This window comes from Myxocyprinus asiaticus, chromosome 12 (assembly GCF_019703515.2).
Source record: "Myxocyprinus asiaticus isolate MX2 ecotype Aquarium Trade chromosome 12, UBuf_Myxa_2, whole genome shotgun sequence".
Lineage (NCBI taxonomy): Eukaryota > Metazoa > Chordata > Actinopteri > Cypriniformes > Catostomidae > Myxocyprinus > Myxocyprinus asiaticus.
In genome coordinates this window covers 40,257,358-40,281,095 of record NC_059355.1, presented here as the reverse complement: position 1 = coordinate 40,281,095, position 23,738 = coordinate 40,257,358, and the positions used below count along the sequence as shown (strand labels likewise).

The following is a 23,738-nucleotide window of genomic DNA, read 5'->3' as shown; positions in this document are numbered from 1 at the left end:
ATGTCAAGGAATTTGGCTACAGTTGTCGTATTCCTCTTGTTAAGCCACTCCTGAACCACAGACAACGTCAGAGGCGTCTTACCTGGGCTAAGGAGAAGAAGAACTGGACTGTTGCCCAGTGTTCCAAAGTCCTCTTCAGATGAGAGCAAGTTTTGTATTTCATTTGGAAACCAAGGTCCTAGAGTCTGGAGGAAGGGTGGAGAAGCTCATAGCCCAAGTTGCTTGAAGTCCAGTGTTAAGTTTCCACAGTCTGTGATGATATGGGGTGCAATGTCATCTGCTGGTGTTGGTCCATTGTGTTTTTTGAAAACCAAAGTCACTGCACCTGTTTACCAAGAAATTTTGGAGCACTTCATGCTTCCTTCTGCTGACCAGCTTTTTAAAGATGCTGATTTCATTTTCCAGCAGGATTTGGCACCTGCCCACACTGCCAAAAGCACCAAAAGTTGATTAAATGACCATGGTGTTGGTGTGCTTGACTGGCCAGCAAACTCACCAGACCTGAACCCCATAGAGAATCTATGGGGTATTGTCAAGAGGAAAATGAGAATCAAGAGACCAAAAAATGCAGATGAGCTGAAGGCCACTGTCAAAGAAACCTGGGCTTCCATACCACCTCAGCAGTGCCACAAACTGATCACCTCCATGCCATGCCGAATTGAGGCAGTAATTAAAGCAAAAGGAGCCCCTACCAAGTATTGAGTACATATACAGTAAATGAACATACTTTCCAGAAGGCCAACAATTCACTAAAAATGTTTTTTTTATTGGTCTTATGATGTATTCTAATTTTTTGAGATAGTGAATTGGTGGGTTTTTGTTAAATGTGAGCCAAAATCATCACAATTAAAAGAACCAAAGACTTAAACTACTTCAGTCTGTGTGCATTGAATTTATTTAATACACGAGTTTCACAATTTGAGTTGAATTACTGAAATAAATGAACTTTTCCACGACATTCTAATTTATTGAGATGCACCTGTAAATGTATTTGATATGTAAATACTTTTGGGAAGTTGACCACAGGACCAATTGAAATGAACAAAGTGAAGGCAAAAAAAAAAAAAAAATACTTGTAAAATAAATGGTGACAAGTGACAGCACCTCATCAGTTTCCCTTATACATTCATATTATTTTCATATAATTTTTTTTTTTTAACTTAATATCTTGATGTTGAAAAAAAAAAAAATGATTGCAAGGAGAACGAAGGTACAATCAATATTAAATGCATACTAAATTTACTACATTTCTGACATCCATTTAAAAAGGCCATAATACAAGACAGCAAAGCACATTGGATACAATCAATATTGCTGGTGCATCTCTTTACTCAGAGATAACATGAGATGTATAATACAGTCTCCTAAAGTTTCCAGTTAAATAATCTCCTCACTGATCCCAGACCAGTGACAGGAGGCTGGAAACTGGTCACACAAATAAAGATTAAGCACATTGTTCTGATGAACACATCAAAACATACATCAAAACATTTCCAACACTTTAGCACACATGCTCACAGTCTTTTATGATGTTCAAACAGTCACACACATAAAGTCGACAAATTAAGATGCTGTGATTAATTACTTGAATTAAAAATAATTTTGGATTTTAAAAAATCTCTCTTGATAGCCAGTTAAAAAAATAAATAAATAAAACAAAATGGGAAGAGATGGTTTGTTTTGTAAAACTAATCTAGATCTTTTATTATCTTTTATATGTGTATTTATGTTTTACCCTCTGATTCCACTGAAGAAACATTTTAAGGGATATTTCACACAAAGAAAGAAAACAGTTTCTTCAATAACTCAGTCACTATTCACTTTAATTCTATGGAAAAAGATGTAATGAAAATGATTGGTGAGAGAGGGTATTAATTCTCTTAACATCTTTTGTGTTTCATTGAAGAAACAAAGTCATACGGGTTAGGAACAACATGAGGGCGAGTAAATGATGACAAAATTTTCATTTTTGGGTGAACTATCCCTTTAAATCTAGGGAAATGCTTTGTGGACACTCCAGGATCAACATCAACAGCCTCAACATGAAAAACACAAAAGTGCACTTATCTGTAAAACACATATTTGCAAGTGTTATTTTCATTTGTATAATACTGTCATGATGTACAAGCATTTCTAATTAGCTCATTATAACCACATGGCTGCACATGAACTCATTTATTTTACATAATGGCATTTGTTCTTCCACTGCTCTGTTAGAAGACACCACTTTTGTGAAGGTAAAGTTTCTAGAAAAGCACCAGTAAAACAAATCCTCATGCCATAAATCACTACTGTGTCCTTTGAACTTGACCAAACTGAATATTGCTTACATTTTTTTTTTAGATCTGGCACAACATAATATACATTACTCCCATGTGCTCTTACTCTCAGATAAAATTTCAGAGTAGTGTACTACGGTTATGTAAAGGGATGCTCACACACATTCTTAAGATTTAAGTTCATTTTGTTCACTTGAATAGACTTGTAGCATCAGTATTAGAAGAAAGCTAAGCTAATGGGAATTCTGGAAAGGCCAAATGTTTTCTCATGAGATTCCTTCGGGGTTTTTATATACTGTATACAGTATATATTAAAATATAGAGTCGCAAAGAGACTTTTTCACAACAATTCATCTATATGGCCCTTGCAGATGTCAAGGTAACCTGTGTGAACATCATCTTTTAGGGCTTTGTAATGAAAGGGTTGTGTCTAGCATCTTAAATTGAATGTACACCTTCTTGAGCTCTAAAATGCTGTCAAGCTAGTCCTCTTTGGTAGTTTGGGCATGCTATATTCATTTTTGTGGCTTGAAAAACAAGGCCTCATCGTGCTTTTAATGCAACAAATTGGTGTATCCACTTAGAATTTATATCCACTTAGAAATCCAATGGTCCAGTTGTGCAATACTAGTCATAATGAAGAAGATTCAGAAAAATTTATCATTTATATTGACAGCTCTGAATGAATTTTTTTGGGATTTGCTGAAAACAGCTTTGCAAACGAGTCTGTGATATACTTTCATTTAAAAAAAAAAAAAAGATCTTCTGGAACATTCAGGTGGTTGGTACCCACTTGTTAATGCACTTGGTTAAGTCTCTGAGCCAAAGGTTTGATAATCATGGATTTTATATATAATTTATTCCACAGATATTCCTTCAACATTTCTGCATCCAATCACTGAGCAATTCCAAGCCAACCCAAACCTCAGGAGTCAAACTGCTGCTCGAAACGGAATTTGTTTCCAATATTCCAAACTCCTCTGGCTTGTGAACTGCAGGCAAAGGCAGATGTTCCACATGTAGCTTGCCTTTGGCACTGAATGCCATCCATTTAAGAACCACTCTGACCCAAGCAGCAGGTAGAGATTTTTCCTTATGATGTTGAAAAAAGTACTCTCAGAACAGTCAAGACTCATTACTCATGTGGAAGTCGGACATGGCGGACCACTTTTCTCTCATAAGCAGCTCTCATGGTCTTTTCTATTTGTTTGAGGAACACCTGTGGAATTCTTCCGCACAGGGTGTTAACTGTGTCGAGGAACTTGGTCTGAAGAGGGTAAAACAAAGACTGGAACATGTTCTCTTCGAATGGATACTGAATAACAAGAGGAAAAACATTGTGTTAGAGTTCAAGTAACTGCACTGGCATTATTTGGGGGGGAACAATGAATATGGTCTACATTTCATATCTGAGTGAATTCTGAACAGCAGAGGGGGCCACTTAACTCTACCAGACAATAGGCGCCTCTTCAAGAGATGGTTTCCTGCTATTAGCCATCAAGGAGAGACTCAAGGAGACTGCATTGCGAATGCACAATGTGACACTTATTTTTTCTTGTTTGCTACACAATGTTCAGCTCTGATTACTTATATATATATATATATATATATATATATATACACACACACACTCACCGGCCACTTTATTAAGTACACCTGTACATCTACATATTCATGCGATTATCTAATCAGCCAATCGTGTGGCAGCAGTGTAATGTATAAAATCATGCAGATATGGGTCAGGAGCTTCAGCTAATGTTCACATCAACCATCAGAATGGGGAAAAATGTGATCTCAGTGATTTCGACTGTGGCATGACTGTTGGTGCCAGACGGGCTGGTTTGAGTATTTCTGTAACTGCTGATCTCTTGGGATTTTCAGGCACAGCAGTCTCTAAAGTGTAAAGAGAATGGTACGAAAAACAAAAAACATCCAGCGAGCGGCAGTTCTGTGGCCGAAAATGGCCAGACTGGTCAAAGCTGACAGGAAGGTGACAGTAACCCAAATAAACACGCGTTACAACAGTGCTATGCAGAAAAGCATTTCTGAACGTACAACACGTAGAACATTGAGGCGGATGGGCTACAGCAGCAGAAGACCCCTCCGGGTACCACTACCATCAGCTTAGAACAGGAAACTGAGACTGTAGTGGGCACAGGCTCACCAAAACTGGACAGTAGATGATTGGAAAAACATCGCCTGGTCTGACAAATCTGGATTTGTGCTGAGGTACACAAATGGTAGGCCCACTGCAGCCTCAGTTTTCTGTTCTTGGCTGACAGAAGTAGAACCCAACATGGTCTTCAGCTGTTGTAGCCCATCTGCCTAAATGCTTGACGTGTTGTGCATACTGAGATGCTATTCTACTCACTACAATTGTACAGAGTGGTTATCCGAGTTACCATAGCCTTTCTGTCAGCTCGCACCATTCTGGCCATTCTCCACTGACCTCTCTCATCAACAAGGCGTTTTTGTCCACAGAACTGCCGCTCACTGGTTGTTTTTTGTTTTTTTGCACCATTCTCTATTCACTCTAGAGACTGTTGTGTGTGAAAATCCCAGAAGATCAGCAGTTACCGAAATACTCAAACCATCCCGTCTGGCACCAACAATCATGCCACGGTCGAAATCACTGAGATCAAATTTTTTCCCCATTCTGATGGTTTATGTGAATATTAACTGAAGTTCCTGACCCATATCTGAATGATTTTATACATCACACTGCAGCCAGACGATTGGCTGATTAGATAATCGCATGAATAATTAGATGTACAGGTGTACCTAATAAAGTCGCCGGTGAGTGTATATACACTATATACAGTACACACACACACACACACACACACACACACACACACACACAGCAATATATAATGATATAATAATACTTTTCTTCTTCTTTTAAATGAACAGCTTGCTAAATAGAAATAGAAAAACTCACTTCATATATGGCATCGTACACCACTCTGAAGGCGGGCTGTTTGTCATTATGGTACACTCCACGGTTACCATGAAGAATGGAGACCCCTTCCTCCTCCGCTGCCTTGCAGTTGCTTCCATACATGCAGTGATCTGGCCTGTAGTTCCACTGACATGGAAATATGTAAAGACACTCTGGGGAAAAAAAGCAGCAAACTAAAAATAATATACATATAACACTTAAACAGGCAAAGTAAGTAGAAAGCCAACAATTGAATTCCATGAAGATAACAGTCAGTGCTGTCTTTTTGGTGTGTGTTTGTAGTTGTCCAATTCTGTTGGACATGTTTGATTATGATTGTCAGACAAACACTATGCTTTCCAAGTCTCACCAATTTTTAGAACTTAACTGCACCTGTCAGTATCGGTCACACCTGTTTCAGTCAAGAGCAGCGTTTACCTCCACAAACAGGGCCTGACAAACTCTAATAATGCAGCAACTTTTGGAAAGATGAGGAAAGAGAGAGCTGAAAAAACAACATTCCCATGTCATAGTAGGCCTTAAGAGTACAAATGGAATGCGAGTTGCGAGCCGTGGAGCGAAATTTGCAATGCGTGGGGCGAGCACTAGGCAAAAGTACGAGGCTATAGTCTGTGTTCTGAGACTGCTACCGGGTCCTTGAATAACGTGCGAGTGAGGGCAGCCAGTGGACTTTCATGTGCCCCCTTAGGGTAAGATTGTGCCTCCCTAAGGAGTTGGTGCCCTATGCAGACAGCGCAATATGCGTATAGGGAGCAGCGGTACTGTGTGAGACAACCTCGGGGCTTCACAAGTAAAATAAAAACTTTTTAAATTGGACTTAAGCCTGAAGGAAAAACAATTAAACTGGTGCTGTATGCTTCAGGGGGCAAATCAACAAAAAATGAAGGAAGTAGACTGATGAAGCTTTATATGCAAGTTTCAACAATGTACTGACAGATTTTTATTACAAAAAAGTACTGGGGTGGTACCATGGTGCAAGAGATGTAGGGATTGGTCATGCTGGTCAACTAGTCATTTAACCAACCAACAATTAGACTGGTGAGGTCTAGGACTATTTTTGTTTTAAAAATATATCAAATATTTTAAAATTTGATTTTGTTTTAGTGGATAAAAAAAAAAAAAAATCATCCCCTTCTAAGCATCACCGCTACAGCCATACACATTCAGACAGACATCTTTCGCACTGTTTCTTGTACATCTTGAGTGTTGTGTTTTAAGTTTTAAGTGTCAAGTTAAAATGGTTGAACTTTTAAAAATGCATCTTGAGACCACTGCCTTTGATTCGATTATGTTGTGCACCATACAGAGGTGCTTTGCGAATGCACCTGATCAGGGTCAGGTGATCCAAAACCAACCTAATTATTCTGGGCTTCCTAAAGACTGAGAAAATAACTTGTGAAAATAAATAGTTTTGCACATTCCTAGGCACATGTCCAAAAACATGGTAATACCATGGTTCTTTAAAATATACAATGGTATTTACAATTTACTTCAAAGAATGCCATGGTAATACTATTGAACATGTAAAAAAGTAAAATACTATGGTAAATGTCCCAAAACCATTGCATTACCATGGTCTTACATCCAAAAACACTTTAATACCATGGTCCTTTGAATTAAACCATGGTATTTAATGTGAACATGGAATTACCATGGTACATGTGCAAAAACATGGTATTACCATAGTCCCAAGTCTAAAAACATTATAATATCATGGTAATTTGAATTAAACAATGGTATATTTACAATATACTTCAAATAATACATGGTACATGTAAAAAACAAAAACAAACATAGCATTACGATAGCACATCTCCAAAACAATAATGGTAGCACTACATTTTACAGTACTGTTCTACAATTACTTGCTAATACTCAGTACTTTCTTGGGTAAGTACACAGTAAGTATACTGAAAGTACACGTACTGTAAAATAAAGTGCAACCACAATAACAATATCATGATACAATATCCAAAAAACAAAACAAAAAAACACATGGTAACACCAGGGAACTTTGAAATGTAGCATGGTATTTACAATGTACTTCAAAGAATACCACGGTATTACCATAGTGCCATGTCCAAAAACATGGTAATAACATGGCTCTTTAAAACATACAGGTACTTTTTCATTAGCATTGTTTAATCAAAGAAATCAATCAACACAAATACATTCATACCTGGATTGTAATGGAAGATGATGTTGAGGAGGTCTTGGTCTCCCCATGTGATGTGGTTCTTGTATTTCTGATAGAGCGGGTGAAGCAGATTTTCCCAAGACAGGCCGCTGGCAATCATGCTGTTCTGTAAAATCAATAGTGGCAGGTTATTTTCCTCAACACTCAGTCTGGCAGCCACTTGGCAGACCGCTGTTGATATGGAAATTGGGCCTTTTTTTAGAAGAAGAAATTTCCCCCCCAGACAGCCTTGAAAATGCACTTGGGTTGAAATTTACAGTTCAAGCCGAATTACAGAAATATGCTAATCCAGACTGCTGTCACCCACTCTCTCAGGATGCTGGCAATCAGTAGACTTCCATCACTGCTTCTTAAAAACAGCCTGAGGTTAAAAGGGTCTCAATTTTAAAAGAAACCTTAAAAGACATGTCAATGGCAAAGCTGCAGCCAACTGCTAAGAGAAATAAACTGTGTTAAAGGAAAACACAAGTAACAACTAGGAATTTCTGGCAAAATTTCAAGCACTAAAGCAAAAAGCAATGAAATCTAAAATTCTTGAACACAGGATCTGTGTTAAGTATGTGCTGCAGCTGAACAAATCATATCCTTAACATCTTGTCCTAGCTACATGTGTCACGTCAAGTTTAAAATAGAACACATTAACATACTGTACGTTGCAATGCATTATGATATAACATTTGGATTGCAACTGAAACTGTGGCGAACACGTAAGAGATCCAGCATGTTCGCGAGAATGAAACTGCGAGGTTAAGTATCTATCTCGCTCGCACATTTTGTTTCACTTTTGTCCTGTACGATGCCTCATAGAAGTGGCTCTAACTAAACTGAGAAATGTCGGATTCAGAGTTTGACGATATATCGGTCTACCTCTATTGGATTGTACAAATTATTTGAATGCACACACAAATAAAATATAGTGATACAAGGACCAAAAGTATCAAAGCTACATTCTGAAAAAAAGAATTGCTCTCTATAGAATTATGATGTATAGCCCTAGTTTCGAGTATCACATTTCTTTTATTCTCGCAGAAAGCAAAATGCAGCACAAAGCAATAAATTCACAGCCAATCAAAAGATATTTGATGTTCAAAATACAGCAAAGTCAAAGAGGATTATGGACATTTCTGGGAAGTTGGGGTGTAGAGAACTAAAAAAAAAAAAAAAGGACAATTGAATTGTTCCTTACCCTGAACAGAGTGCTACGAATCCGTGTGAGGTTCATTAGCATGACACCGGAATTGACCCCTGTCACTCCATAAAAGGGGTGTCGTGCAAAGCGACTATACCAGCCGATCTTGGGGATCTCGTGTTCAGGGGCCATGGCAGCTAGCTGAGTGCTGTTAAAAGCCTTCAGAAACTTCCAGATGTCATCTATAGGCCGGAGAAAGAGAACATCTGTGTCTACGTACAACAGCGAGTCCACATCCTTCAGGATAACCTAATATCAGAGGAAATGCAGGGTTGTAGTCAATGCAGACAGAAAACACAAACAAATCAAAATAATCATGAAGCAATAGGGGCTTACAGGAAGAAACAGCCTCTGGGCAGCACATGGCTTGAAGAGCTTCTTCCATTCATCGGCATTCCCCACAGAGAAGGTGATTGGATATATGGTGTAGTGAAACTTGGAGGACACCGTCTGAGGCCACTGACTGAACTGTGAGAGGAAATTGAAAGAATCAATCACTAGCTGGGTTTCCATCCAACTATTTTATGTGCATTTTGAAATTGCGCATTAGAAATCCTGAATGGAAACACTTGATATGCGAATAAACTCTCAAAATTTGCTTAAACTTAATGTTGAAGAGAGGTGGATTTTCTAGAGTTTCACATTAGTTAAAATCTGCATTAAGGTGATGGAAACAGTTTACTCGCAAAAGGATGACGTATTTTGATCATTTGTGCAAGTGATATGAGTGTGCGATTGTTAGATGTGACCAGCCCAACGAAAGGTCCGACCTTGGCACACAATTCTTCGAACACAGCCCTTGACATTGGGAAGTGTTTAACTCACAGCTGGTTGTTAAAGAGGGTCCTCACAATCTGCCAGAACAGTTTCAAGCACTGGCGCTCCCAGGTATGAGGAGGCTGGCGGTGTATGGGCATCGCAACCATTTCTGCCCTCATTATAGGTATCAGATATTACACTCATTCAGCAGTATTTCCTAGAGTCCTATAATAAAACATGTAGTTTGAAACGGATTTGTAAAAATCAAATTATTATTTATTTATTTATTTTTTGTTCAGCCTTGCTAAATATGATCGGCTTTCAATCGGATATGCACAAAAATCATATTTGGACTGACAGTCTGATTGTCACATAAGAAAAAGAAACCAATACGCATTAAGAAAATACAATACAATATTCTTTCAAATTAGCCAGCAACAATTTATAACTTCTGAAAGAACCCAGATTGTCATTAAATGCTCTTTCTAATGTGACAAGTAAGGGCAGCGTAATATGCAGTTTTGACCACAGCTTCACAGAACGGCGATTTTACCATGTAATACTTTGCATAGACGTTGTGTAATACAATTCGATCTTCCATCTTGTTTTGATATTTGCGCGGACACCACCCATGTAGCAATTGAGCATGCAAACTGTCCGATAGTTATTGGTTACGCTTCAAAAGTTCAGTGGCAAAATTTCAAAGTTGAAACTGTTTGAACATTAAGCATCACGTTACAGGGGCCTGGGTAGCTCAGCGAGTAAAGACGCTAACTACCACACCTGGAGTCGCGAGTTCGAATCCAGGGCGTGCTGAGTGACTCCAGCCAGGTCTCTTAAGCAACCAAATTGGCCCAGTTGCTAGGGAGGGTAGAGTCACATGGGGTAACCTCCTCATGGTTGCTATAATGCAGGGCTCCAGACTGAAAAAATGACTTGGGAGCCATTGGCTCCTAAACGGAAACATTAAGGAGCCAAATGGCTGTTTTTAGTTGCCAAATCACAGAACTGTTTGATTTAGATTGCTGTTCAGAAACAAGATAGAAAGCAGAAGAAAAGGAAGACAGCTGATAACTCATTAATCAAAGGTTTAATAAACAGTATAGCTACAGTATATAGTTGAGAAGATAGGTTTGCATTCCCTTTTGTCTCATAAATGTTCACACCCCCTTCATAATTGATACAAATATGAGATAAAAGATTTTTATTTTTATTTAATACTGCTCTTCACAATCTACACTACAGATAATTACACAAAATATAGTATGCATATAGTAGTGTGTTGTCTTCTTGAGCATCAGTGAATGTTTGCACCTTGTGTAATAGTTGTGAAGTGTCAAAAGCTTGATCTTGATCTGTATACATTTTTTACAATATTGCCTTAATCTTTTATTGTTACTAGATGGCCCAGACACAGAGGCTACAAGAGTGCAAATTGAATGAAATCCCAGATGCAGTTTATTTTGCTACTCCAATCCCAATCAATAATTACCAGAAGAAAAAAAGTGGTACACAATACAGGACTTTTAATTATACAGATGCCTGAAATACACATGGGACTCTTATTTTGAAATGTCTGTGCTCCCAGTTGTGAGCTCATTGATGGCTGATTTGCTGAGAAAGTGAATCTGATTCAAACTGCTAACCTAAGCTCCTGAGTTCAAACCCTCAGTTCTTTTCGGGCGATTCATGAAAACGCTCCGGTTCAAGAGTCATTTGGTCATGACTCTCTCATGCTGGGTTTGTTGTTGCATGGTTGCAGTGAGCTCGTCATCACAACAGAACGAGTGAAAAGCAGCGAGAGACATACTGGTGCATGCTCTAAAGATGTATTCAATAATTCACAAGATGATATTTGACGAAACCACATATGAATGCACACAACCCGACTGTCGCCAATGGCGACTAGATTTTAAATTATAGTTGCAATCAATTATATTTGGATGCATTTGCGACCATTTTAGTCACAGTCTGGAGCCCTGTAATGTGGTTCTCGCTCTCGGTGGGGCACGTGGTGAGTTGTGCGTGGATGCCGTGGGGAATAGCATGAAGCCTCCACATGTCTCCGCGGTAACGCGCTCAACAAGCCATGTGATAAGATGCGTGGATTGATGGTCTCTGAGATTCGTCCTCCGCCACCTGGATTGAGGTGAGTCACTACGCCACCACGAGGACTTAGAGCGCATTGGAAATTGGGCATTCCAAATTGGGGAGAGAGAGAGAGAGAGAGAGAGAGAGAGAGAGAAAAGCATCATGTTACATTGCTTGACCTGTGTGTTACAGCACTTTGCTTTGAATCACAAATTCAAATATAAAAAAGAAATAAAATAAAATAAAAAATCCCAGCTGTTATTACTAATTCTGTTTTCGAATCAATAATGTTTTAAAATTGTAATTTAAAAAAGCCGTTTCACATTTAACTGTGAAAAGGCCTTTGGATGTGACAAATTTCAGCATCAAGCAAAAATGCTGCATGAAGCAACAAAATTTACTGGCAGAACATTATCCAGCATGATTTTGAAACAATGAGATTTCACTGTGGGCGGAGCTATGCAGCGTGATGCCACAAAAAATATAAAACAAGCAATCAAGAAAACACAATCAACAAAAATCAGTAAACAAACATGAAAGATTTATCACTTGACACATAAATGCTGCATCATGTCTGGAGTCATTCTTCGAAACACTAACAGAGTCATATTTAGGGTCATGATTTAGTTTATAATGTCCTGCTGATTCCCAAACAACTACTGCTGCAAAAGGCAGCAGAAATATTATTGAGGAAACCTTTTCAATATCAAACATGACAGTGCATTCTTCTCTAACACTCGTCAAAACTCTCTATCCAAACCTGAAAGGAATAGTTCACCCCTTAATGAAAAAGAAGAACTCTTAGGAGAGGAGCGCTTAGGAGGGCTATTTCATAGTGGAGATTTATATTTAAAAAAGAACTTAAATATTGATCTGTTTCTCAATCACATGTATCATATCACTTCTGAAGACATGGATTTAACCACTGGAGTTGTATGCAGTAATTTTATGCTGCCTTTATATGCTTTTTGAGCTTCAAAGTTTTGGACCTTGCATTGTATGGACCTGCAGAGCTAAGATATACTTCTAAAGTCTTTGTTTCAGAAGAAGAAAGGAAGTCATCCATATCTGGGATGCCAGGATGGTGAGTAAACTATGAGAAAATTAAAATTTTTGGGTGAACCTTTAAGCTCTTTTATCTGCAGCTGTTTACACAGTGCAGGGCTAGGATAAATCAAGATCAAGATCAATTCAAGGCCAAAGGACACGTCTAAAAAAGTGATGGCTCTTCAAGTGTTAACAATAATGTTCTGCTCTTTTCAGTAACCATCCTTCTGTAATGAAAGAGATTATGAACAATTAGGTTTGATAAGGAAAAGAAAAAAACTCTAACTGCCAGAAACAGAAAAATGTGTTCAGAGATCAATGCCTTTGAATGTGTGGAGGTCTCTATTCCTCTCACATTACCTCTCTCACCTCTACAATCACAGCATAGCAGATAGTTTGAAGGTGACCAAAAAGCCACCACATTAAAGCTAACAGTTTAAATCTGTTTTAAGCCATTCCGCATTAAGGTTTCTGTTGAATACGCAAATATACCTGCAAGACTACAAACTGCACTATTATAGTTAGTTATTAGGGGTACAAAAATGAATGAGTCAATTGATTATATTTCCCTATAATTTTGTCCCTAAAACTAAAATTAATTATATTTAAAGATACTGCGTGTAACATTTGTGCCGCTAGGAGGCCAAAAGGAATTGCAAAATAATTACTGTTTTTAAACATGTTAACATTATAACAAAATAATTAAATTGGATGAATTCATTGATTAATATGCATCGCATCATTTCATACTCAAATCAAATGATTGTCAAAGAAAATATTTACACCTCTTCTAGTTAGCTACATAGCAAATTTACATCTAGGCTTTTTTTTTTTTTTTTTTTTTTTTTTTGCAAGGAAAAGCAGTCCTCCACAAAAATCATGTCCAAAAAGTGAGCCAGATTTATTTTTCTGTCTGAGAGAGCTGCATAGTTAGAGGATGAAGCTTCATCTGAGGTAATATATTATTCATTGCAGAGATAAAGTAGCTGGAAAGCCAACACGATGTTCTTTATAATGTAGCTGGAATTAAAATTCAGTTACCATTTAGTGTGCTTTTTGTTTTTAAAAGTCTAAAAATGATGGTCTTTAAAAGGAAGGTTCTATGTCTAATACAGGTTAAGCTCAATCGACAGCATTTGTGGCACAGAGTTGATTACCACAAAAAATATTTTGACTTGCTTCTCCTTTTCTTTAAAAAAAGCAAAAATCTTGGTTACGATGAGGCACTTACAATGGAAGGGAATGGAGCCAATCTGTAAATGTTAAAGTTTCAAAAGTATAACCACAAGCTGTAAACAATGTGTGTTAAAATGATTTTAGTGTGATAAAATTGCTTAATAACTTTTTCTGTGTAAAGTTATATCCAATTTTACAACTTTGTTGCTATGACAACATAACGCCATATAGCCTGTAGTCCCAGTAAACAATGATTTAAACAACTTTACAGCTCAAAACTTTGTTGCTATGACGACATAACGCTGTATAGCCTGTAGTCCCAGTAAACAACGATTTAAACAACTTTACAGCTCAAAACTTTATCATCATTATGACAGATATTATCGATTGAGCTTAACTTGAACCCGGAATATTCCCTTATGGAAGTAAAAAACAGAAAACAAAAGTGTGAAGGATATCAAAGACACACACAAAATAAATAAATAAATACATAAATAAATAAATAAATAAATAAATAATAATAAAAAATAAAAATAAAATGTAGAAATTTGAAGTCACCAGCTAGACATTACCATCAACACAAAAACCTAAGGGAGCCATTGCACAGATGAAAGAAACTTGGGACCCGCTCTCACCCCTTTTTCAAACTGTTCGGCCAAGTCCTCCTCTGCAAAGATGTGAAACTTGATCTTCTTTATGCTGAAGAGCAGTGCAGACTTCACCATGGTCAGCGTTTCATCTAGACGGTTCCCACAAGCCACCACCGCCAGGTGCATGACATCTTCTGCTCGGGTGACCTTTGACCCGGGCCGCCCCATCTCACTCTTCTGCCTAGAGGTAACGAAAAGGAAGCACATCTATGAGTCAAAAACCCATCCAAACTGTGCTGTCAAAAACAAAAACACCTGGTACAGATCAGCAGGGTCAAACCATGAGACAACATCCTCTTGCAATATTTCTTATGCCGCACATGGCTTTTTGGGGCATGGAGAATCTCATTTAAATAACTCAAGGTGACCATAAGAGTAAACATAAATCAATGTCAGATTAAACAAAGTCAGATTTGCTTTGGATTTGTTAAGGGCACACAAGGGTAGTCTTAAATCTAGATCTGAAATACAGTACATATGATTTGCCCAAAAATGAAAATTCTGTCATCATTGACATGAGGGTAAGACTGAGTAATTCTAAACTACACAGATGTGGAGAACCCCCCCACATCATCTACCCTGTAGATCTCTCTCTCTCTCTCTCTCAGAGCAAATGGATTCTTTATCTGATGTACAAATACTTTTAAGACAACAGCAGGAGATACCAAAAGTGTACACAGGTACTAGCAATCTTGCTCGTCCAGACCTGTCTGACCCATTGTTTCACTTGAATACACATCCCCTTGTCTTGAGTCTCTAACATAATTGTTAATGGTATGTTGTTTGCTTTAGTGATTCATGTCATGTCTCTATCACTCCGGGGAAGTAAAGCTCTCAAACACACTAAGCTCTTCCCAAGGACTACCTTTGGAGAAAAATTTATCCAAGGCTTTGGTAGGGAAAACAAAATCATACCGCAGCAGAAGCACACAGCCTTTAAGACAGACATCAAAGGGCTTTTATTAAGCCGAAGACAGGCAAACACTCTTGCTCTCATTTCAGTCAAACACAGACCTTGATGAAGAATCGTAAAACATAGGGCTTTGACAACAAGGAGGTGGGGTATCTTCACACCTGACCCCTCTGTTTTGAGGTTGTGGTTTCCTGTGGAAAAAGCTTCCCTTGTTTACAGCACAACAAATTAGGCAACATGAACTGCAATGGTCTGAATGGTATCAAACAATTTCTTCAATCATAAGTTCCAAGAATAAAAGCCAGAAAATTAACATATAAGCATCTGACTAATACCCTACTGGAGAGACTGTACCTTTTTGTTTTTAATCAACATGAAATGTTTACAGGCTTGGAGCCTATAAAAATTCTTGCAGTCTGAGTGCATACATCTGGGAATATTTAGCCTAGATGAAGAGTGAATTAAACATTTTATTCCTTATTGAACACAGGTTGCATTCCTAGGCTGACAATCACCAATAGTCCCCTGTCGCGCAATAAAACCAATATGTTAGACAATGTTAAACCGACTGGCAACTTAGAACTTGATCCAAAAATCGTCTGAAGCTAGGGGTGGGCAATATGACCAAAATCTTACAGTATATCACGATATGAGTAATTTTATATAACGACAACGATATATCTCGATATAGTCATTTTTTTTCTGGAAAACAAATAAAAATCAGTTAACATAATAAATAACCATATAGTAATGCCTATTTTTGGAAAATTTAGTCAGTCAAATAAATACTTTTTTAAATGAAAACTACTTCCTCTTTTATAATTTTCTCTTTATTTTGAACTTGACAAACAGTCAAAGTTAAAAATAAAATAAACACTCGGTTAAATCAACCTTACCATAATACTCAATTTCACATTATGCCTTTTCAGTATATGTTGTTGACCAATATTATTATAAACTTTCCTCAAGAAACTCAAGATCTTTTCAAAGCAAAGTAACAAAGAAAATATTACATAATTTTTATTTTATTTATAAACACTTGAGATGGTAAAACAGATTGTTTGTATTACCACAAGTGATTATCATCGAGCAACAGTTAAGTAATTTGTGTGAACCTTCTCACCACAGATGCCACACCTGTTTTAATAACAATCTTCCCCTTCAACATCTTGACTTTTCTGTTAATCATATCAGCAATAATTAATCAAATGATGGAGAAGTACAGATGTGCGGAATAGTCAAGCGCACCGTGGTATGTTAAATAGATGATACAGGTGTCTGGATCACAGTGACGCTGTCCCGGCAGAGTGTGTCAGATCACAGTGGACTGCTGCATTCTCCGCTATATAGCCCTCAGAATTGGCCCGCAAAATCAGACTTGCAGTGAATCAGCAACGAGTTTGTGGGCGTGTTTGCACCGTTGCCTTATCTGCATAATTTCTTTTGTGAATCTAGTGTTAAACCAGCGCACGTAAATAACTGTCAATTTTACCGGTCTCAACTCATTCCCTGCTCAAGCCTGGATTCAGTCTCACATGAAGCACGGCCACTGCTAGATATGCTCACGCTTCGCACATGGATATTTACATATCGCGGTATATACGATATAGCAAAATCTCTGTCGATTCACACTTTACATCGTCACCACGATATATAACGTCATATCGCCCAGCTCTACCTGAAGAAGTGGCAAAGCCAGAAATATGAAATATTATAAACTTATTTTCAGTCTCTACTCCTAAATTCGTTGTAGATATTATACAATCTCTCATTATTTTCCTTCGCTTAGTTGAGACAATTGATCATTAGACCTCATTCGTGTAACACAAGCAAAACTAATTTATGTGCAAATAATTCGGACAACCATTCATAAATTGTCGCATATGATAAGAACGGATTTATGAAGGATTTACACAGAAATTTCTTATATGTATGAATATATACATGCAAAAGAAATATGATGCAATGCATGTATACCTAAATACCAACCAGTCATAATAATAGTATGAGATGGCAAAATTTTAGTAGTTGATACCAATACCAGTAAAGTTTCATGATTCTTGATACCAAAAATAAAAAAATAAAAAATACATCGGTAATATACTATTGAACACATTCCTTCTGCCTATTTAACAAAGTTAAATATAGCAATGTAAATAATAAATAAACTAAATGCATGTTTCCTTGCAGTGATTCTTACGTAAACATTGCTTCAAGTTTTATTTTTTTTCTAAATTAATTTTATCTTCACATTTTTCTGTTCCATGTTTTAAAGTTTAATTCAATTTCATCATCAAAATAGTGTCTAATCAAATTAATTCATAGAACTTTAATCAAATGAAAATAGAACAAAAACTTTTCAACATACCAATGCATCAATCATCATTTCAATCAAATGAAGTGCTTTAGTAAAGATCCTCAAGGCATAATCTAAAACACAATATTGGTCTTATTCGTGTCAAATAAAGTGCTGCACAACTGAGCATCACATAATAGACACTGATGAAAATTTCTATTTAGTATGTCATATCGCCCAGTCCAGGTCTAACCAATTACCAAAACCCTAAACCTAAATATGGAATGAGTAACCAAATTTGTTCACTGATTTTACCTTTCTTTCAATAAAGTCTTTTTGAGACTTTAAAGGCTAGCAAAACAGTAATTAGTCATTCTGTTTGTTGATAGGTTGGTCTGTATGGAAATAATAGTCGTACGATCCAAGTCGTACAATATCTTATGATTTCACCATTGAGTTGTCATGAGACTATGTTGATGAATACATGTATTTGAGCCATGATGGTTGTGTGTGCCACAAAATGCAATTTAATTAGTTTTTCTCATTATTTTCAAACCATTATATTTGGACTAGTAGTTAATCTGGGTGGACCAGTTCCACCCTGACCCTTATGTGGCCTCGTCTCTGGCCTGAAGCAGTCTACCCTTGAATTAAAAAAACTTGCAGTGAGAACATCAACGCGAGTTCCAATAAAGCATATTTTGAAATGGAAAATGTTGGCTGATTCAAGGCTGGCCCTCAAGGTTGCGCATTTGGAATTCAGTCAGTGCTTTGCCTTGAGCTATGAACTGCACCTCACACTCTATGGTGAATTATTAGTATACTTCCCTTCTTTAAAATATGTCTGCATGACTGCTCAGGCAGAGACAACTTTTTTATCTTTGACTTTAAAGCCTGCATTAAAGGTTAGCTCTAGGGCTGAATCTAATTACTACTTTGAGAATTGATTTGATAATCTGTTGATCATTGCTTCAATTAATCAGCTAATTTGTATTTGCTGTATTGCAATGCATTTTTTGCTACTGTAAAATGACGTCACTGACAAGTGTTCTCACAGCGCACATACCCAACTAATTGAAAAAGAAATCCGTTTTTGGTTATTTTCATTATTGATTTTTAGAGTCAACACATCAGGATGCATGAGTGACAATGGAGAGATATTTGGCTTTCTTTAAAAAAAAAAAAAAATGTTAGAGACATAAAAAACAGAGGATATAGTGAGAAGAGCAAGACATAAAAGGGAAGGCTCTTAGTGTTCTTCCATGACATGTTTATGGCTTTATATAATGCGGCAGTTGCCTCTATTCATATGGCTATGTTACAAATGACAGATCCAGGTTTTTGTTTGACAGTTGATAGACACTTATTCATATGTGCTACAGAAACATGTGCAGTGGGGTTTTGTGGTTCTCTTGCAGAGAGATGTGTTTTGATATCCTTGAACTTTCCATTAAACAGAGGATCTTTTCGGTGAGGGTGTGAATGCTTGGTTGCACATTTGTTTGACAGAGAGATAATTAAGGGGAACCAAAACTGAAAATTTCTTCATTTACTCACCTTCATGCCATCATAATCTCATACGACTTCTTTTGTGGAAATCAAAAGCAAACATTTAGAAGAAATGTACTGTTTTTTTTTTGGTTTTGTTTTTTGTTTTGTTTTTTCATGCAATTACAATGAACAGGGACTGAGGCTTTTAAATATAAAAAAGGATGCAAAAGCACCATAAAAGCAGTGCATATGACTCATACATATTCCAAATATTTGGAAGCCATATTACAGCTCTATTTGAGGAACAGACTGAAATTTAAGTTGTTTATTGTACTGCTTAAGAAACCCATGCTTACATGACTTATTTTCTGTATTTCTGATATTGCATATTGAAAACTTTGTGTTTTGGTGCTAGGACAAAAGATTTGTTGAATTATGTATTTTTATATTGCCAAAATAATTTAGTTGTCCCCAACTGTGGGGATTTTAATAAATAATCATAATAATAATAATAAAAACCTTAAAATGCAAACTTCTTTGTTCTTTTTCAAAAAACAGAGCTTTAATATACACATTTTAATGTATTAATTGCATTGAATAGGGGTTGATTTATTTTTAGTTATTTATGTTTATGGACTTTTTGAGTGCCATAAATACTCTATTTTTGTTTTGGTGATGATGCACACCATTTTTCAATGTTAATTTTCACCTAAACAAAAATCAGGGGGCCAAAATTGAATAAAACCAAAATCCACATAATTTATCTGAACTTAGTAGTTTTCTTATAGTTGAACAGTTCATACTGAACACATAAATATGCAACTTTATGTGACATCACAATTGGTTATGGAGTATATAAAAGAATAGAATGTTTTGTTGATTTAGAATGTTTACAGCCTATTATAGGAGTGGAATCCTTCAGTATGTACCAGTCAATCTGTTTACTAGTGTACTATGACGGACACAGCAATTTTTGCAAATATTCTGTTTGATAATGGAGACCAAAGTGGAGCACTGCTTGTGAGTGGCCTTCAACTGGAGGTGGACGAAAAGCTGCTCTTTTCAACTTTTATCCCATTCGGCCCCAACAGTTATTTATGGGTGTACAAAGACAGGACAACCAACCTCTGTCAGGGCTATGGTAATGTCACCTTTGCATACTTCAGTGATGCAGAGGAAGCTCTGAACGTGCTGACTGGTGAGAACCTCCTGGGCAGGCAGATGAAAATATTGTAGGACCAGCAAAATTCCTCTTTGCAGAGAAGTGGAAAGGGCAACATCAAGAAGCATCAGGTCAAGCAAAAGGTGAAGAGAAAGTTGGAGCATCAGCCAGAGAGAAAAGAGACACATCAGCCGGAGAGAAAGGTGAAGAGAAAGGCGGAGCATCCAGTGCCATGTCAGCCGAAGTGAAAGGCAGAGAGAAAAGTGGAGAGAAAGGCTGAGAGTCTGATGGAGCATCAGACAGTGCTAAAGGAGGAGCAAAAGACCAGGTTTAAATATCCTGAGAATAAGGACCAGAAGAGCTGTTACCCAGGTGTGAGTCTTTACGTTTTGAACTTGCCGTACAGCTTGGGCAGTGAGCAGCTCCACCAACTCTTCTCTCGATTTTGAACAATTATTAGTGCCACCATGATGATGTAGAACAGACAAAGTAAAGGATATGGATTTGTGGCCTTTTCCACGCCTAAAGCCGCTATTATGGCTTTGACAGCAATGAATGGCCATATTGTTGGCAAGAGGACGTTAAGAGTAGCTCTTTCCAGAAATGCGGAGAAGAAAGGCAAAGCGAGTACCAGAACAGCTCTGATCCACCGTCTGATGTCACCATTGCAGAGACTCTGCAGGAGAACATTGAAATGGCAGTGCCTCACATTGCTATCGAATTACCTGCAAGTTTGGAAATGACACCGCCTGTGCTGCAGCATGAAGAAGTGGCCTCTACTCATATGAAGAATCAGACTCTGGACATCACTTCGGGCACAACAAGTGATGCCTTTCCATCAGATCGTGAGCAGCTGGCACAAGACACAAGCAAGTGGCCCTCTCTTCACATGGAAAGTCAGTCCCTGGACATCACTATAGACAGATCAAGTGATGCCATACCATCACATCCTGAGCAGGTGGCACAAGACTCAAGGGGAGGCAGGCTCAGAAGTTCTTTGAGATCCGTGACAACCAGCCCCATAACCTGGTCCATCATTTCCTCTGGGGCTGGTATCTGGGCCCTAAAGCGGATGAAGCTTTGAGGGTCCTTCTGTTGCAGCTACAGCAGTGAAAAAAAAAAAAAAAATTTAAAAAATTATGAAACAAATTTATCATTGGTGCTTGGGGGGCAAACATAAAAAATGGTTAGCAAAAAAAAAAAAAAAAAAAAAAAAAAAAGGGTTTTTAGCTGTATCCTTGTATCCCAGAAGCAGCAGTGCAAAAAATAAAAACTGCCTTGCGCTTTTTTGTGTGCACATATAAAATATGTGTGTGTATAATATATATATGTCAGTTTGTCCAAATACTCAGGTGACAATTCACCACATGCTTCCTGTAGCACTTGCCATAAATGTGGCTGTCTTGTCGGGCACTTCTCATGCACCTTACAGTCCAGCTGATCACACAAAAGCTCAATGGGGTTAAGATCCATAACACTCTTTTCCAATTATCTGTTGTCCAATGTCTGTGTTTCTTTGCCCACTCTAACCTTTTCTTTTTGCTTTTCTGTTTCAAAAGTGGCTTTTTCTTTGCAGTTCTTCCCATAAGGCCTGCACCCCTGAGTCTTCTCTTTACTGTTGTACATGAAACTGGTGTTGAGTGGGTAGAATTCAATGAAGCTGTCAGCTGAGGACATGTGCAGCATCTATTTCTCAAACTAGAGACTCTGATGTACTTATCCTCTTGTTTAGTTGTACATCTGGGCCTTCCACATCTCTTTCTGTCTTTGTTAGAGCCAGTTGTCTTTGAAGACTGTAGTGTACACCTTTGTAATCTCAGCAAAAAAAGAAACGTCCCTTTTTTCAGGACACTGTATTTTAAAGAAAATTTTGTAAAAATCCAAATAACTTTACAGATCTTTATTGTAAAGGGTTTAAACAATATTTTCCATGCTTGTTCAATGAACCATAAACAATTAATGAACATGCACCTGTGGAACAGTCGTTAAGACACTAACAGCTTTCAGACGGTAGGCAATTAAAGTCACAGTTATAAAAACTTAGGACACTAATGAGACCTTTCTACTGACTCTGAAAAACACCAAAAGAAAGATGCCCAGGGTCCCTGCTCATCTGCGTGAACATGCCTTGGGCATGCTGCATGGATGTAATGTGAGACGCCTAAGACAGCACTACAGGGAGACAGGAAGGACAGCTGATTGTCCTCGCAGTGGCAGACCACGTGTAACAATACCTGCACAGGATCGGTACATCCGAATATCACACCTGCGGGACAGGTGCAGGATGGCAACAACAACTGCCCGCGTTACACCAGGAATGCACATTCCCTCCATCAGTGCTCAGACTTTCCGCAATAGGCTGAGAGAGGCTGGATTGAGGGCTTGTAGGCCTGTTGTAAGGCAGGTCCTTACCAGACATCATCAGCAACAACGTCGCCTATGTGCACAAACCCACCTTCGCTGGACCAGACAGGACTGGCACAAAGTGCTCTTCACCAACGAGTCATGGTTTTGGGGTTTTGGTCGGACTCATGTTTACGTATCATCGAAGGAATGAGCATTACACCGAGGCCTGTACCCTGGAGCGGGATCGATTTGGAGGTGGAGGGTCTGTCCGCCATCGGACTGAGCTTGTTGTCATTGCAGGCAATCTCAACGCTGTGCGTTACAGGGAAGACATCCTCCTCCCTCATGTGGTACCCTTCCTGCAGGCTCATCCTGACATGACTCTCCGGCATGACAATGCCACCAGCCATACTGCTCATTCTGTGCGTGATTTCCTGCAAGACAGGAAAGTCAGTGTTGTGCCATGGCCAGCGAAGAGCCCGGATCTCAATCCCATTGAGCTCGTCTGGGACCTGTTGGATCGGAGGGTGAGGGCTAGGGCCATTCCCGCCAGAAATGTCCAGGAACTTGACTTGGTGGAAGAGTGGGGTAACATCTCACAGCAACAACTGGCAAATCTGGTGCAGTCCATGAGGAGGAGATGCACTGCAGTACTTAATGCAGCTGGTGGCCACACCAGATACTGACTGTTATTTTTGACCCCTTTGTTCAGGGACTCATTATTCCATTTCTGTTAGTCACATGTCTGTGAAACTTGTTCAGTTTATGTCTTAGTTGTTGAATCTTTTTATGTTCATACACATATTTACACATGTTAAGTTTGCTGAAAATAAAAGCAGTTGAAAGTGAGAGGACGTTTCTTTTTTTGCTGAGTTTATGAAATCTTAAGGGTTTTTTTTGCAATTTCAAGCACTGAATAGCCTTCATTCTTCAAAACAATGATTGACTGACGAGTTTCTAGAGAAAGCTGTTTCTTTTTTGCCAATTTTGACCTTAAGTCATGCCAGTCTATTGCATACTGTGGCAACTCAAAAACAAACGACAATGTTAAGCTTCATTTAATGAACCAAACAGCTTTTAACTGTGTTTGTTATAATGGCAAGTGATTTTCTAGAACCAAATGAGCAATTTAGCATGATTACTCAAGGATAAGGCATTGGAGTGATGGTTGCTGGAAATG

General features: G+C 38.1%; 1 protein-coding gene across 1 annotated transcript in view; it reads right to left on the bottom strand.

The window, feature by feature from the left end:
• Positions 1-3,119: 3,119 nt before the first annotated feature.
• The window catches only part of LOC127449115 (glucoside xylosyltransferase 2-like), a 28,864-nt gene continuing 8,245 nt past the window's right edge, over positions 3,120-23,738 (bottom strand). The window contains exons 2-7 of the mRNA XM_051712304.1: positions 14,336-14,531; positions 8,964-9,095; positions 8,625-8,876; positions 7,421-7,544; positions 5,221-5,393; positions 3,120-3,594 (exon numbers count right to left, since the gene is read on the bottom strand). Coding sequence (XP_051568264.1) covers positions 3,415-3,594; positions 5,221-5,393; positions 7,421-7,544; positions 8,625-8,876; positions 8,964-9,095; positions 14,336-14,531 — 1,057 coding nt within the window. The 3' untranslated portion in view covers positions 3,120-3,414. The remainder of the gene's footprint in view (positions 3,595-5,220; positions 5,394-7,420; positions 7,545-8,624; positions 8,877-8,963; positions 9,096-14,335; positions 14,532-23,738) is intronic.